Below are 16,744 nucleotides of genomic sequence, written 5' to 3'. Positions count from 1 at the left end.
ACAGGTGATCGAGACAGGAGAACGAATCAATATAAGTTGACGCATAAGATGACAATAACGAGATTTTTAATCTTAATACGATAACAAAATACATTTCTACTTTAAAAATATTCAATTTTAAAGTCATCTCTTAATTATATTAAAATGATTGTTTTTCAACTATTACTTGTTCAGTCATGTTTTTTCTGTTTGTGAAAAATTATACTTTTCGTGGGTTGACGTAACATATTTTAAATGATAAATAAAATAAGTCGGATGTATATATTTATCTCTTTTGCTTTTCAAAAAGAGTAATTTTATATATAACTATAAACATAAATATCACGTAATCGTTTTGAAAACGCAAGGTATTTCTATGAAGACCAAGACCCAAACCAAGCTTGGAGTGAATGCTGCCGAAAGTAGCAAAAGTTCTGGTGACGCACGATGACCTTCTTCCAAGGGAGAGGAGTTAGTACAATATTTGAGAAATTTGCTACTAAAACTCTGAAAAATGAATCTAGGGGAAGTTAGACATTGGATAAGCGAGGACAAGCTCTTACCAAAGACAAATACCTAATGATTATATAAAAATAATCTCACATAAAACTATATCAGTTTATAAAATTACTTTTATGTAATTTCTTTATAACTACGGCACTACTCTTTAGCAAAAGGGAAAAGAAAAAACATAACGTCTGTAAGGATTCAACTTAAAACTCAAAATAGTGAAGAGAGTTGAAAAGGAGCTGTGATAAAATAATGAGACGCTGATGCATTTACCTGCCGACAAGATTGTACCAACGGACAAAACTACAAAGGCATCATCATCATGTATATATTCAAGACTATTATATGTAAATATATTTTGCACCTCAAACTCACACCTTTCTCAATTTGCACCACCAATCCTAATTTTCCTCAAACTCACACCTTTCTCAATTTGCACCATCAATCCTAATTTGTGTACCATCTTTTCGACAAGATTGTACAAGGCTAATTTGTTTTTATAATCATTCTCATATAATCATTACAATTTTATCAAATTTCTACATAAAATAAAATAAATAATTTAATTTTTTCAAATCTCAAAATAAAAATAATATTAAAAAAAAAATATTTTAATATTATTTTATTTAACTTTCAATTTTTATCTCAACTCATCTCATATTTAAAAAAAAACAAACAAGAAAATTATAAAGATTTTGAGTTGTAATTGTGTTTTTTTTAATAGAAAATGACAGGTTGGGGACGCAAATTGTTATGTCCCATAAATGACTAGAGGAAATTATAATGAAAATGCTAGATCCTCACAAATTGTTGTGACATGATACGATACATCAAATCTACAAGAGTAAAGGGGCTTTACAATCTAATGCATAGCATTAAACCACATCAATTTGTAAATTAACTTTTATAAAATCTTTAACAGATCTCAATTATAATTGGTATCTAAATGAGATTTTGCATTCATGCAGATAACAATTTGTCACCAAAGCATACGAGATGAGATAGTTTCTCAACCCTATTCTGTGACCAGGGGCACGATCAAACTGAAAGCTTTAAACTTATATTGGCAACTAAAATCTTCCACCTCTCAAAATCCGACAAATACTCCATCAATAAAGACCAGATACACTGCTTGGAGCATACAGAAAGCTTCTCATCAACCATCACTGATTTTTTCAATTTGAAACTAAAAGCAACATCATATATTTATGATACTAAGGGGCAGAAAAGTATTGAGTAAAAGTACTTGGCGGTGTGACAAAAACTCCAAAAACAATACGACAGAACTATCAGTTCCATCAACTAAACATATCAAACTTGCAGCAACATCACATTAAACCAAAATAAAAAAAAAATGCAAGTACAAAACTGAAATGATAATTTGGAAGAAATCACGACATTTTAAGTTACTTTCTATTTTCCAGGAAATTAAAGATACCGCTCAGCCAATAATCCAAAATTCCAAAATGGATCTTTAATACTCCGTTTAATAAAAGAACCCAAGTACTTTGCCACCAACATTCTTTCTCCTTGCTTCTTCATGATCCATGATTCCCGCAGAAGTGGTCAGTACAATATACCCAAACTGCCAAAGTCATAGCATATATGAGCAAACACATAATTACTTCCCAAAAAATGACACTTGGTTAAAAACAGATCAGAATTTAACAAGTTCATCTAGTACAAACATTATCACATCCCATGATATATAGGGCCTAAGTATATAGTATAATGATCCATCATTTTAGCTAAACGGTCTCATCATCACATGTTCTCAGCTAATCAAACATCCGCCCAAAATCACTTCCCTTGTCCAACCCCACACAAACCCATGCCATAAGAGAGGGGTCCCTCGTTTATGACTCCATATCACTTTATCAGAGCTCTCAAAACTTCTAATTTCTTGCACAATAGCTTTCAATATACTATAATTGCACATACAGTCTCTAGGTAATCCATGTATTTACAATAAGTTTTCAATTTTGCAACAAACATTTGCAAAATCATGCCACCAAATGTAGATGCCAAAAGTATGATCTTATGTTTGATTTTCATCTCTTTCATCCAAACTCATTTTCCATGATTTCTAGTGTGTAATTCTCCTTAATCACAGATAGCAAACCATTGTGTTAACGATAAGTCTTTTAGTTCAAACCAAGTCATACAAAAAATAAATCAATTAGATACAAAAATTCTAAGGCTAACCTGTCTTGAAGGAAGCAGCCTGGCAGTCCAGCCCTCAATCTCTTTGACACCAACATCAAAGCGTGGACTTATAACCCCACACTTGTTCAGCCTTCCATTTAATTCAACCACAATCTTGCCAGATCTGTGATCATCAACATACTCAAACTCCCCAATATAGCCTGTAAAAACCCAGAACGATTAAAAACATTATAACTCATTGTGCACAAGCGAAGGGGGATTAGGGGATAAATTCGTGCAAGCGGACAAACCATGCTTCTGCATGACTAGAAGAAACTTGATGATCACTTTCGAGGACGGCCTGATCATGACCTGTCGCTTTCCCCTCTTCTCTGCATTGTACATGCTCTTGAGAGCATCATTCAACACGCTAACTCTCACCATCCTCCCGAATTCAAGCTGGTCAAAAGGGTTACAGCAAACATCCAATCATTAACAAAACTAACACTTACTATTACGTTATAAATGAATAGGTGGGTATTCTCGTAATCGGCATACAAAGACTACGACGAAATGTTACCGGGATCAAGTAACAAAACCCGTCGAATGAAAACCAAATCGAAAACGAAAACATCTCCATCAATGGTAGTTGTTACTCGCACATTAATCAGTCAATTGATGCAAAATATCAAAGCCAAAAGACAAACAGCGGTATTCTTTGTCTATAATATTGTTGTTGAGCGAATCAAGCTCTACCATGAAGCTAATAAATACGTTACACATCGAAGTAATCAAGCAATTCTTATAGGATTCATTTTATAAGGGGTCAAATCAAGATCAGAGAGAGAGTCAGACTAGCTGTTTAACGGTTGTGTGAGATAGGTTTACCTGAGAGCAGAGATGGCGGCCGCGTCTGGGAGCTCGAGAGCGGGAGTGATGGTACAGAACAAATGGGACTAGGGTTTTGGCTTGATATGGAGGTTATTGTTTTAGGAAATTGTCTTAGCGTTTTGGGCCCTTCTATGTTTTATATACTCGGGCCAGGCTTAGTTAAAACCGGGCCGGGAGTTTGATAATGAACCCAAAAAATCTGTATAAAATAAATAAAAAATGATAGTTACAGTTATGAATGTACAAGTATCGTGTAATTAATTTAAAAAAAGTGAATAAATATGAGATTCACATAAAAAGAAGTTAATTTTTTAATATTGAATTTCACTCTTTTTTAAAGCAACTGCACAATGCTTGCACACTCTATAACTGTATGTAGCATTACTCAAAATAAATATTACCAACAAAATCAATATTTGAATTTTCACACACTTACATAAAATTTATAAATAAATATATTTATCATCTTTTTTATTATCATTCTTTCAATATTTATTGATTTGATATTAAATGATAGATTCACAAGTAAAACATAATAAATAGTCTTCAATCAATTAATACCACATCATGAAATGATTAGAGAATTATGATAAAATAGATGATAAGTAGCATTACTCAAAATTTATATATATATATATATATATATATAAATAAAAAAAAAAAAAAAAAAGAGAAGCTACAGGCCAGTCGGATGCCTATCCCATTTTTACACTCACCAATGACGCTCTGCCATATAAGAGGTGTAGGAAACTCTATTCTACGCATGCATGCATGAGAAAAAAAAATTCACAACATCTTCCCCCTCTTTCTAAGGGCAAAGAGACCAGCGAGGAAAAGAATGGAGGACAATGCCGAGGAAGATAAGAGGTGATTGTTTGTAGTGGAGTGTATTTCTCTTAGAGTGTTTTATCCGAAGTGGCTTGAGATGAATGAATGACTGTTTTTGTGGGAAAACCAGCCCAACTGGTGTGAAGCGGTTTTGTTATTACAACTCTCCAAAACTTTCAAACAAAATACAAAAAACAATTCAATTTTTTCAAATCTTAAAAACAAATATAATATTAAAAAATTATATTCTAACAACATTTTAACTTTATAATATTTTTTTCTATTTTTTTTCTCTATTTTTCCAAAACCCCATAAAACATCATAACTCAAATTATTTTACTACTATTCATAAATCATTTCATTATTATTCACAGATTTCTCATCTTATCTCATTCTCCAAACATCCACATTTGGATGAGCAAATTTCCTCCTAAATTTTCACCAAAAATCATATTTTCCTAATTTTTTTCCCTAAATTTTACACATCTTTCCAAAACCTAGTATATCTCACTCCCTATTTTTTCTCTATTATATTAAAATAATATTTTTCTATTATTTAATTATTATTATTATTATTATTATTCTCTCACTTTCCTTTACAATCTTAACTACTAATTATTTTTATCTTTTTCCTTCTATTTTGAACTATTACTCTCTAGCGAAAAATTTTAAAAAAAATTTAAATTTCTTTTTTGCGGGTATGAAAATATTTTCAAAATTATTACTGTTTTAAGAATAATATAACTTTTTGTCAAAATCTTCTTTTTACAACAATAATATTTGTAACGGTTAAATTTTAAAAATTAGTAGGGAATTGAAATATTTAGTTAAATTCGGAATTAAAAAAATCTAAAGATATGTAATTATTAGGGAATCCAAATAGTATATAGCAATATGGAAACAAGTGTTTGTTAATAAAAATTAGTTAAACTTTTAGTAAAAATAACTATATTTAATATTATTGAAAGATATAAAAATATAATTTGCCTCACATTAACAAATATAAGAAAATTTCCTTTATATGATATTGTTTCTAGTTTTGAAAAAAGAGTAGGAATGACAAATATATCTAAATATATTATTAAACTTGAAAAAAAAAATGATTTAGGCTTGCTATAATTGCTTCCTAAATTTGGGTAGCAACTATAACAATCATAGAATCAAAAGTTAGTTTGGGGAGTAGGATGTAACCCATTTTTCTTTTTCTTTTGCCAATAATTTGGCTAAGTAGCAATTATGAGGAGGCGGATGTGGATGCTCTAATGTGGTTTATTAAAAGAGCCGTCTAGCACTCCAGAAAGTCTCTATATGGCCCTTTAGGTTGAGCTTGTCACTTGCACACTTTAAGCAAACACGGAGAATGGGGGCCTTGGTGGTGGTCGGGGAGTCTCCGATGCTAAAGTCAGTATATCTCATTAATAGTTTGTGCGTAAACTTAGAGTAATCAAAGAGAATTCTTCATACATGGGGATCGACTTTTATATTAGGTTTCTGATGGGGACAACTCGTACCTGGCTTTGAGGAGCCTATGTTCTTTCCACCATTCGTTCTATTAGAATCATTTCATGCTGCGTGGCTTATGGGCGATGTCATTAATGCGGTATAGAGTCTGGGGAGTAGTGCCATTAATGCGGCGTGGCTCTCTAATTCACTTTTCCCTACGGATGCTCCCTGTTAAGCCCTTTTCTACCTGCTGTCAGGAGATCAAAGGTTCCTCGTATTTTCCGCCTACCTGCATGCTCAGGTTCTTGAGGGTAAGGTGTCATCAAAGAGGTGTTAAGGTGGGGAGTCTCATCTGCCCCTACTGTCCGCTTTCCCCATGCATGAGTTGCTTTGGAGGTGAATTTTGCTTGTGAGCCGAGTACTCTGCAGGGGTCCACTGACATTTCTTAATTGATGGTTGTTGGGTTTGGCTAGGCTTGGCTAGACTCTCTAAGTTGCTTCTTTCGTGGTCCTTCGTGGACTTGTTGTATGGGCCGATAGGGGGAAAAACTCTCTTACAATTAGTTTGAAAATGTTTATATTTGAGTGATGTTTGGAAAATAAATGAGATAGAATGAGATGGAAAATATTACCAAACATCCCTTAGGGTCATTTTTTGTGGGGCTAATGGAGTGGGGGTCTTAGGCAAGTGCCTTAGGACTCTTTGAATATTAAAAATTTATATCAAAATATCTACGAATAATAATGAAATAATTTGTAAATAGTAGAAAAATAATTTTAAAATATCTAATTACAGTTGCGTTCCCAAACGGGCCCATCAACCATAAATCGGCCACTGTCAATGAAACACGAACCATTTCTGCTTCTTTCATCCTCCCCTACCCCAAAAGGGGTGGCTTTTCCTTCTGGATTCTTTCATTCTCTATTTGTAACAATTTATTTACCCTTGGCGCGTGCGAAACACGACTTTAACACTAATTATTACAAGAGAAATCCTTACAGTCGGTCCGGCTGATTTTCAAACAAAAACAGCCTGCCACTTATAAACTTACACATAATCCTTCCACGTATCTATCCTAAACCATCAAACATCAAAAAACCAATTTGTTTGCAAAAATCACGCGCACCCCCTTCGAAGGAAATCCCTTGCACAGGCCTTCGTCCCTCACATATGCACCCCTGATTCCTCTTCCCAACCCCGAATCGCACCCGCACCCCCGAATCACATCCCCAAGGTCGAAGCACAACTTGAGTACCCCCTTTGTCGAATCACACCCACACCCACGTTCGCAACCCTAAATCGCATCCCCTAGGTCGAAGCTCAACCCGAGCACCCCATTCGTCGAAGCTTAACCCGAAGTCGAAGCTCAATGCGAAGGAAATCCCCACGAATCGACGTCGGTCACCTTCCAATGACTTCGACTATGGTCGCCCCCAGTACACCTCCTACACCGAGCCCTCCGCTAAACATGTTCTATTTAATAATTTATATATTTTTCTCTTTGTTTTTTATCCCCAAATTCTACAAGACTTCCATAGTGTAGATTTGCATCCATATCCACCACATCCATTTGCAAGACCTTATTTTGCCTTTGCGTCTTACTTTTCCAAGAGCTTTATGCTCTCTTTTTGTTACAATTCTATCACCTTAGTTGGTCTGCAGAATTGAACTGACTTGCCAAGATTGCCAAGAACTCCACAAAAAACTTAAATAATTGAAAACAATAGAAAAATGCATGTAGATCCTAATGATCTACATCCACGATAAGAACAGCTATGAGCTTTTCATTATTGCAAATCATTCAAGTACATATATTAGTATTACAAGATAACACCTCTCATGAAACCTTTCTTGACAGAAAGTCTAATCACTCGTGTTTTCTCTCTTTTCCCTCCCTGTCTCACTTGCTGCATTACATTGTGTATAAATGAATCACAGAGAACCTCTTATATAGACTTTACACATAGGGGTGAGCAGCTGGGCCCCGCCCCGGCAAGGGAGGGCGGGCGGGCTACCCCGCACCGCCCATGCGGGGGCAAGGGGAGGATTGACCCTAGTGGGGCCCTGCCTCCCGCCCCGCACTACTTCCATTTTTAATGTAAAAATTTATAATTTATAATATTTATATAAGTAATTTATATAAATATATACAATTTGTTAAAAACTTGAATTTAACTTCAAGTTAATGTATTACCTTGGCCTCCTAGGTCAAGACAATCCAAAATATAACTTTAATGAGTTTGTATTTTTTTAATGTATAAATTTCAATTTATATTTTAAATTATATTATAATTTGATTCTAAAAATATTTTTAGACTAAAAAAAAAAATTTTAGACAATGGGTTGAGCGGGGGCTGGGCGGGATGCGGTTTCTACCCTACCCCCTGGTAGCGTGGCGGGGTATGAAACCCCTTCACCGGCATGGTGCGGGGCGGGGATGGGGAGGGGGTGCCCCTGCCCCGCACCATGCGGGTAGCACCCCTATTTACACATAATGACCATGCAGTCTTCCACCTTAGAGCAAATTGTTTACTCGAGTTTTACATTTGGTTGCAAACTTCATTTCATTTGACATGTGTAAGGATCTAACTAGTTGACATCTCATTTAACAAATCTCGACCTTGGCAAGCATTTAGTCCTTGTAAGCTAACTTCTTCATCTTGGTTGTTCCTGCAAGTTCCCCCTAATGGGTACTTAACAATTTCCCTTGTTAATCAAGTTTAGGCAATGCCTAAACTTGATTGTAGGTAATGATTTTGTCATCATATTAGAAGGGTTGTCTTATGTAGGAACCTTTTCCACCCCAATCTTCCCAGCAGATATGATGTCTCTCATGAAATATAATCTAACATCTATATATTTGGATCTCTCATGATAGACATTATTATTGGCTAGATGTATAGTGCTCTGATTATCACAGTAGACTGTGACACTACCATTAACCATGCCTAATTCATGAGATATTCCTTTTAACCATATAGCCTCTTTTATTGTCTCGGTCATAATAATATATTCAGCTTCATTTGTTGATAAGGCTACCACTGTTTGTAGGTTTGCCTTCCAACTGACTACTCCTCCAAAAACAATGAACACAAAACCAATTAAGGATTTCCTTGAGTCCAAATTTCTTGCATAATTTGAATCCACAAAACCTTGTAATTCAAATCCTACTTGCTTGTTTTCTCCAAACTTCAGTCCCAAACATCTTGTACCAGATAAGTATTGAAAAAGAATTTTGATAGCATGTCAATGTGGCTTTCCTGGATTGCTCATAAACCTGCTAACTAAGCCAATTGCATAAGTTAGATCAGGCCTAGTGCATACCATGGCATACATGATGCTTCCCACCATGCTAGCATAATGAACTTTCTTCATAAATTCTCTGTCCTCATCTGTTTCTGACATTTGAGTAACTGACAGTTTAGCATGTTGTCCAATATGAGTGTTGATTGTTTTTAGTTGATCCATTTCAAACCTGTTGATAACTTTTGAAATGTATGATTTTCGAGATAGGTAGATAAGCCTTTTCTCCCTTTTCCTTACTCTCTCCATTCCCAAAACCCTCTTTGTTGGGGCCATATCATTCATCTCGAATTCTGATTTCAGTATGTTCTTGACTTCATCAATTTTGTTTTTATCCTTACAAGCAATGAGCATGCCATCCACATATAGTACTAGATATATTGGATTTCCTTCATGTGGCTTGTAATATACACAATTGTCATAGCTGCTTATGTTTGAACCATTTTTAATCATGTAGGAATCAAACCTTTTATACCACTATCTCGTGGAATGTTTAGCTCCATAAAGTGATAACTTTAGCAAGCACACTTGATTCCTTGTGGTTTCTATAGTGAAGCCTTAAGGTGGTTGCATGTATATGACTTCTTCAAGTTCACTATGCAAGAAGGCTGTCTTAACATCTAGTTGTTCCAAATGCATGTCTTGGTAAGCCACAAAAGAGAGTAACAATCTTATTGAGCTATGTTTAACTACAGGGGAGAAGATTTCATTGTAATCCACTCATTCTCTTTGTGTAAATCCTTTAGCTACTAACCTAGCTTTGTGCCTAGGTAGTTCAACCCTTGGTATGCCCTATTGAGTTGAGTTTTGGAACCATTTATCATGTTTTATTTTTATTTAGAGACTCCATTTCTTCTTGCATTGCAAACATACATATGTCTGCCTCTTTGCTAGCCATGGCTTCCTTAAAGGATCCACGTTCCATTTCAGTTTCCTGCTCAGCAACAATAAGAGCAAAAGTAGTTAATTCAGCCTGTCCATACCTCTGTGGGGTTCTTATAACTCTCATTTCTCTGTCTCGAGCTAGTTGATAAGTATTCTATCCACCTCGATTTCAAACCTCTGAACTTGAGTCCTCATTTTTTCTAACCCAAGTTTCATGATTACAAGGTGAGTTCATTGATTGCTCCACCTCAAGATGCATATCAGCAGTGGTAGGTAACTCCTCTTGACATTCTGAATTTTCTTTCTTTCCAGCCATTTGCTTCTCGTTGAATGTTACATCTCTATTAATTATACATTTCTGCCCTCCAGGTTCATTAATCCACAATTTATAGCCTTTAACACCCTCTAGATATCCCACAAAGATGCACTTGAGTGCACATGGTTCCAACTTGTCAGTTTTGGAGTGTGCATATCAACACATCCAAATACTTTTAAGTGGGCATATCCATATGGTTTTCCAGACCACATCTCTTGTGGGGTTTTGAAACATAAGGTTGAGGATGAACATCTATTGATGAGGTATACTGCTGTAACAGCTGCCTCAACCCATAAAGTTTTAAGCAACCCAGATGTTGATAGCATGCACCTAACTTTTTCCAAAATGATTCTATTCATCCTCTCAGCCAAGCCATTTTGTCGAGGGGTTTCCCTCACTGTTTTGTGCCTAGCCACCCCCTCCCTTTTACATAATTCCTTAAAGTCATTTTATAGATATTCTAACCCATTATCAGTTCTCAACTTCTTAACCTTCCTGCCAACCTAATTCTCAACTAGTGTTTTCTAGTCTTTGAACTTAGCAAATGTGTCAATTTTATTTTTCAGAGTATATAACCATACATTCCTTGAGTAGTCATCAATAATAGTCAGAAAATACTTGGCACTTCCATAGAGTTTACCTTTGCTGGACCCCATAAATTTGAGTGAATGTAGTCCAAAGTCTGCTTTGTTAGGTGTGTTGCTGTTTTGAAATTGACTCTATTAGACTTCCCAAGTTTTCCTTCCCCCAATAAACCTTGCTTTTCAAGTTCTTGTAGACCCTGTTGACTGACATGACCCAACCTTCTATGCCATAAGAGAACCTTGTCTCCCATTCTGTGTTAGACTGGGAATTCTTCACCACTTATTGTCTTGCCTATTAGTGTGTAGAGTCTATTCTTAATTACCCCCTTCATCACTACAAGAGCTCCCCTCGAAACCTTTAGTGTACCAGATTCTGATTTAAAGGTGCAACAAGATTGGTCAAGCATTCCTAAAGAGATTAAGTTCCTATTTAACTCAGGTATGTATCTTACTTATCTAAGCACTATTTTCATACCATCATGCAGTTTCAATCTCACTGACCCAATTCCTAGAATTTTACAAGATTTGTTATTTCCTAGAATCACCTGACCTCCATCCAAAACTCTAAAAGTCTCAAACTAGGACCTAGAGGGGCACATGTGAAATGAGCACCCTAAGTCTAGGATCCATTCATTTCCATAATCTACTTCTGAGACCTTTAAAACTTCTGCACTGTCATAACCATCTAAAACAACAGCTGACTTGCCCTCATCCTTGGATTTGTTGTTTCCTTTCAAGATAGTCTCTTTTAAAATGCTTCTCCTTGTGACAAATGAAACACTTTAGTTGCTTTCCTTTAGATTTTGATCTTGTTTTGTTGTTCTTTCTCTTGTGACTTGGTTTTTCAAACCTACCCCTTATATTCAAACCTTCTCCAGTTTTGTTTTTACCTCAGTTTTATTTTGCAGCTCTCTTGAGTGCAAAACATATTGTACTTCTTCAAATGACAGACTCTCTCAACCATACATCATGGTTTCTTTGAGGTTTGCATAAGAAAAATCTAAAGAACTCAATAACAGAATAGTTTGATCCTCATCATCTATACTTATGTCTATATTTGTAAGATCCAAGATGATTTTGTTGAACTCATCAAGATGTTCTTCCAAAGACATACCTGAAATCATTTTGAAGGTGTAAAATGATTCAAAACTCACTTTTTTTTTTAATTTTACATACTAGCTTTACAACACGTCATACATCAGCTTATTTATTTTTTCTTTATATCATTTAAATATTATACTTTTTAATATTTTTTATTTATTTCAAATATTATATTATCTACGCATCATATATTTCAAATATTTCTCTATACATCATATATTTTGACATTTATAATATTTCTTTATGATAATGTAATATTTTAAATTATTTTAAAAAATAGTAAAATGATAAAAAAATACATGTCTTTATTATTAACAATATCAAAACTTTTGCATGCATAAAAGTCGAAGAGACTATAAACGGAGTGCTAGAGAGTAAATGAGAAATAAGAGAGTGTGGCCTATGCAAAAGTGATAAAAAGGTTAAAATGAAAATAAGATAAAAATAAAAGAAGATGAAATGAGAGAAAAATAATAAAAAAATTATTTAAAATAATGAGCAGTAACCTTTACATGTAGAAGATTTACACAGTTGAATATAAAATAGAAATAGAATAAATGATTTAATGAAAGAGACTTTAACCATATTTTTTTATATTTTAAAGAAATGTATATTTTATAAGAGCCATTAGGAGTGCTCTATATGCAAAATTTGCATAATTTTTTAGTTTAGTGCTTGTTTCGGATTTCATAATAGCGTTTTTAATTGTAGTCCTATAAAAAAAGTTAGCGACTCTTTGGTAAATATGTACTTAAAATGCTTTTAAAGTTAGTTACGGTATATATATTTTTTAAATGTAACATTATTTGCAGGAACTTCTTCTTCTCAATAAAAAATTCAATTTGGTGTATTTTTAAAAAATGGATTTTTGACCTTTTTAAAATTCTTAAAAAAGTGATTTCTCAGATAGAAATAACGATTATTAAGTTTTTTTTTATTTCTTTTAAAATTATGACTATATATTTAAAAGTTTGAAAATTATAATTACCTTAAAGTTATGAGTATTTTTGCCGTTCACAATTTTTTTAAAATTTGAATTGTAAAAATATGTTTGTAGAAAAATATCAAAATTAACTTATTTAAAATTAATGTTTAAATAAAATTTTTAATATATAACATCCAAACAACTTAATTTGTTTATTAAAGAGTTTTTAAGATTATTTAAGAACTTTTTATGACTTTGATGCAACCTCAAACAATCCTAAGTTTCAAAATAATCATTGCAAATTTTTCAAATTTTTAAATAAAAAATAAAAAATAATTCTAACTTTATAAAATCTCCAAACAAAATAATATTATAAAACTATTTTCTAATAATATTTTAACTTTATAATATTTTTTATTCAATTTTTCTTTCTCATTTCTTAAAACTCAAAAAATACTCAATTTAAATTATCTCACTACTACTTACAAAATTTTCATCTCATCTAACTCTATAAGTCAGCCTTAAATTTCTGTTCGATAACTCAGAGCACTTTCATTAGATTAGCTAAAGTTAAAGTACATTTTTTATGAATGCAAGATGAATTTAGTATTTAGCTATTACATTTACATAAGTTTCTACATTGGAATAGTCATTTTTTTATTATATGACAATAAAATAATATAAGATGAATTTAACTTTGACTATTCACATCAAATTTCTAAATTAGATTATCCATTTATTCATTATATAGTAATGAGTAATTAATAATTTTGAAAATTTTTTAATTTTTTTAATTATGAATTTATTTTATTTTATCATATTTTACTATTCATAATATTATATATTAATTAGTAATTATATTCTAATTATATTTTTTTAATTATCATTTAAAATAGAGAGATACATAATTGATATTAAAAGGAGAGAAATAAATAATATAAAAGAAATTTGATGAATGAATAGTGTATTCCAAATTTAAAAATTAATTTTGATATTATTGTAGCTATATTTGGAATATAACTAATTCAATATGAATAATTTACTGACTTAATAGTTCAATTCTCATTAAATTTAATTTTTAACTAATCCAATAATAATGCTCTCAAATGGCTAATTTGAGTGCGAAATGAGTAGAAAAACAAAGAACGAAAACAATTTAAGAAGGCGCTTCCCCGAGTCATTTTTCAAGGTTGCCGCGCGAGCGAAACACGAAACGAATCTGAAAATTTTCGCAAAGCTAAAAGAATATTGATCGTTGATTTGTGAGTCCGCTCGATAGCCATTTACGGCCAAAACAATTGCCAGCTCGCTGATCCGCAACTGAGCCACGTCACCAAATTCGAGCTCCGCAAGTTTCAACGATTCTCGGCCGTCAAGTCAATCGTTCCTTAAAGAATTTCTATTCAACGGCCCAAACAGATGCCAAATCATCGATCCGTGAGAACCAATCTTATCCAATAAAATCCACTTATCCTCTCTATATAAACTCTCATTCATGGACCATTTAATTTACACACAACCTCAATCGTGAGAGCTTCCCCTGATTTCTTTTCTTCTACGTTTATCATCTCATTTCCCGTTAAATCATTATGGCTCCCAAAGCAGCAGAGAAGAAACCCGCCGAGAAGAAGCCCGCCGAGGAGAAGAAATCGACGGTTGCGGAGAAGGCTCCAGCCGAGAAGAAGCCCAAGGCCGGAAAGAAGCTCCCGAAGGAAGGAGGAGCCGGCGCCTCGGACAAGAAGAAGAAGCGGACCAAGAAGAGTGTTGAGACCTACAAGATCTACATCTTTAAGGTGCTAAAACAGGTCCACCCTGATATTGGGATCTCCAGCAAGGCCATGGGGATCATGAACAGCTTCATTAATGATATCTTTGAGAAGCTCGCCCAAGAGTCTTCTCGGCTTGCGAGGTACAACAAGAAGCCCACCATCACCTCTCGGGAGATCCAGACGGCGGTGCGTCTCGTGCTGCCTGGTGAACTCGCCAAGCACGCCGTTTCTGAGGGGACCAAGGCGGTCACCAAGTTTACTAGCTCTTAGACGTAGGTGGTGTTGGTTGATGATGGACTTGCTGGTTGTTTGTGTTTAGGGTTAGGGTTCGTAGATTAATTAATTTAATTGCTGTATCTTTTGTCTTCTTTTGTTTTGGTTTTTTGTGCAGAAGTTGGATCTACTCGATCCCGTTTATCTGTAAGGCAGAAATGAATTCAATAGCTTTTTGGCTCCACGCATAAGTTTTTCCTTCCATTTCAGGACCAATGCAGTGATTTGAATGATTTTACCCCCAATTGATAAATTCTGAGTTCTTATCGATTATGTGATTTGAAAACCATCGCTTTTGGTTTTGAGTATTAACAACGTAAATCCCAATCGTCGCAGTCCATAGACCACCATTCTGTTTAGGTGTTCTTGTAAAGTAGAAATTGTACATCTTTTCTGAGATGGCAATTTGGTGGCTTTGTGGGTAATCTGCTGTCATTGAAGTTCTTGGCTCATAAAAGCAACTGTGTAATGATTCAAAGCTGTTTTTGGGTTTGTTTTGAGTTTCTGAATTTCATTTGTTTGTTAAGAAAACTAAGTTCGAAAATTATGTAATATTCGAGGAAGTGGAAGAACGAGAACTTCGTGTGTAAATTATATTTTTATATTTTCCTTCATTCTAATTTCTAAACCTCTTATCAATAATTAAAAAACAAAGATTTTGGGATTCCTTTTTATTTTTCAATTATTTGTTGATTGCTTGGGGTTCATGCACAATCACGGGGTGCAGAGTCATTTACTAATTTCTGAATCCTTAGACCTTATTATATGGGATTGGTTTAAAAATCAGCTGTGAACTCTGTTAAACGATTGATAAACACTGCTATATATTTTCTTCCCAACTCACAACTCAACCCATAACCTCTCTAAACCCGCGGCCGAACTACGTCGACTGGTATGTTTCTTACCCAACCTCTTGAATTCTTTCTTGGCTATCTTTCTGGTTCCTCACATCCCCGCTCTTCATGTTTAGTGCCGCTGCAATATTTTCATGTACTTTTCATACCACTTGAAGTTCCAGAGCTCTTTGAACAGAAAAATTTCAAATGGGGAGGCCCTTTCTCATTGAATACGATCAGATTCCTGGCAAGATGTTCTACGTGTGCCGTTTATGCCAAACCCACCTTGCAGTGGCCCAAGATGTTCTTTGTAAGGTAACCTATCTCCCTCTCTCTCTCTCTCTCTCTCTCGTTGGGATTCTTTATGACCTGCTTTTTGGTTGACAATATAGGCATTGTTATCTTTCCTAATTCTTCAGGCCTCAGGGTTTCTTGGATAGTGTTATGCGTACCAAGAAAGGTTATTGGAAATTAGATTTAAACCCTTGTTGGGATTCTTTCTGTGAATTTTATTCTTCGGGACATGCTTCCAAGATATGACTTGCGTTTTGGAAATGCCTCATAGTTTCGAACCAGCGTTTGAGGATGCCAATCTGGCGTCTTTATACTGGACGTAGTTTGTGTTATCTTGATCTACTTTTCAACGAGTTGGTCAAATTGTAATCTAGCCTTGAAAACCAATCCTGAATATCTGTAATCTAACTTCGGTTTCTAGGAGTTCATTGAACTTTGAAAACCAAATACTTGCATTCTTAGAATACTATATATATATATATATATATTTTATTTTTAAAGAAACCTCAGTTATTATAATTGTGTTTCATGTATACATCTTCTATCAAATTCCAAACTATTAACTAAGAAGTCTGGAACTTCTTCTATCCAAACTTTTTCCTGAACTAAGTGAAAAGCAGCCTTAGCCAAATTGTGAGCAACAAATTTTTTTTCCCTATAA

At 34.1% G+C, this 16,744-nt stretch overlaps 2 protein-coding genes across 2 annotated transcripts; one reads left to right on the top strand and one right to left on the bottom strand.

Annotated features, from left to right (window-relative positions):
• Positions 1–1,676: 1,676 nt before the first annotated feature.
• LOC109002623 (40S ribosomal protein S15a-1) lies at positions 1,677–3,633 on the bottom strand. Its single transcript, XM_018980459.2, has 4 exons — positions 3,523–3,633; positions 2,946–3,093; positions 2,695–2,855; positions 1,677–2,074 (listed from the first exon to the last, which is right to left on the bottom strand). Exons 2-4 carry the CDS (start codon positions 3,076–3,078, stop codon positions 1,976–1,978), a joined length of 393 nt encoding a protein of 130 aa, XP_018836004.1. The 5' UTR covers positions 3,079–3,093; positions 3,523–3,633; the 3' UTR covers positions 1,677–1,975.
• A 10,790-nt stretch (positions 3,634–14,423) lies between these two features.
• Positions 14,424–15,157, top strand: LOC109002626 (probable histone H2B.1). The gene has a single exon (XM_018980464.2). The coding sequence runs from the start codon at positions 14,501–14,503 to the stop codon at positions 14,948–14,950; it is 450 nt and encodes a 149-aa protein (XP_018836009.1). The 5' UTR covers positions 14,424–14,500; the 3' UTR covers positions 14,951–15,157.
• The last annotated feature ends 1,587 nt before the right edge of the window (positions 15,158–16,744 follow it).

The sequence above is a fragment of the Juglans regia genome, chromosome 5, assembly GCF_001411555.2.
Source record: "Juglans regia cultivar Chandler chromosome 5, Walnut 2.0, whole genome shotgun sequence".
NCBI classification, from domain to species: domain Eukaryota; kingdom Viridiplantae; phylum Streptophyta; class Magnoliopsida; order Fagales; family Juglandaceae; genus Juglans; species Juglans regia.
This window is presented reverse-complemented; position numbering and strand designations above follow the sequence as displayed.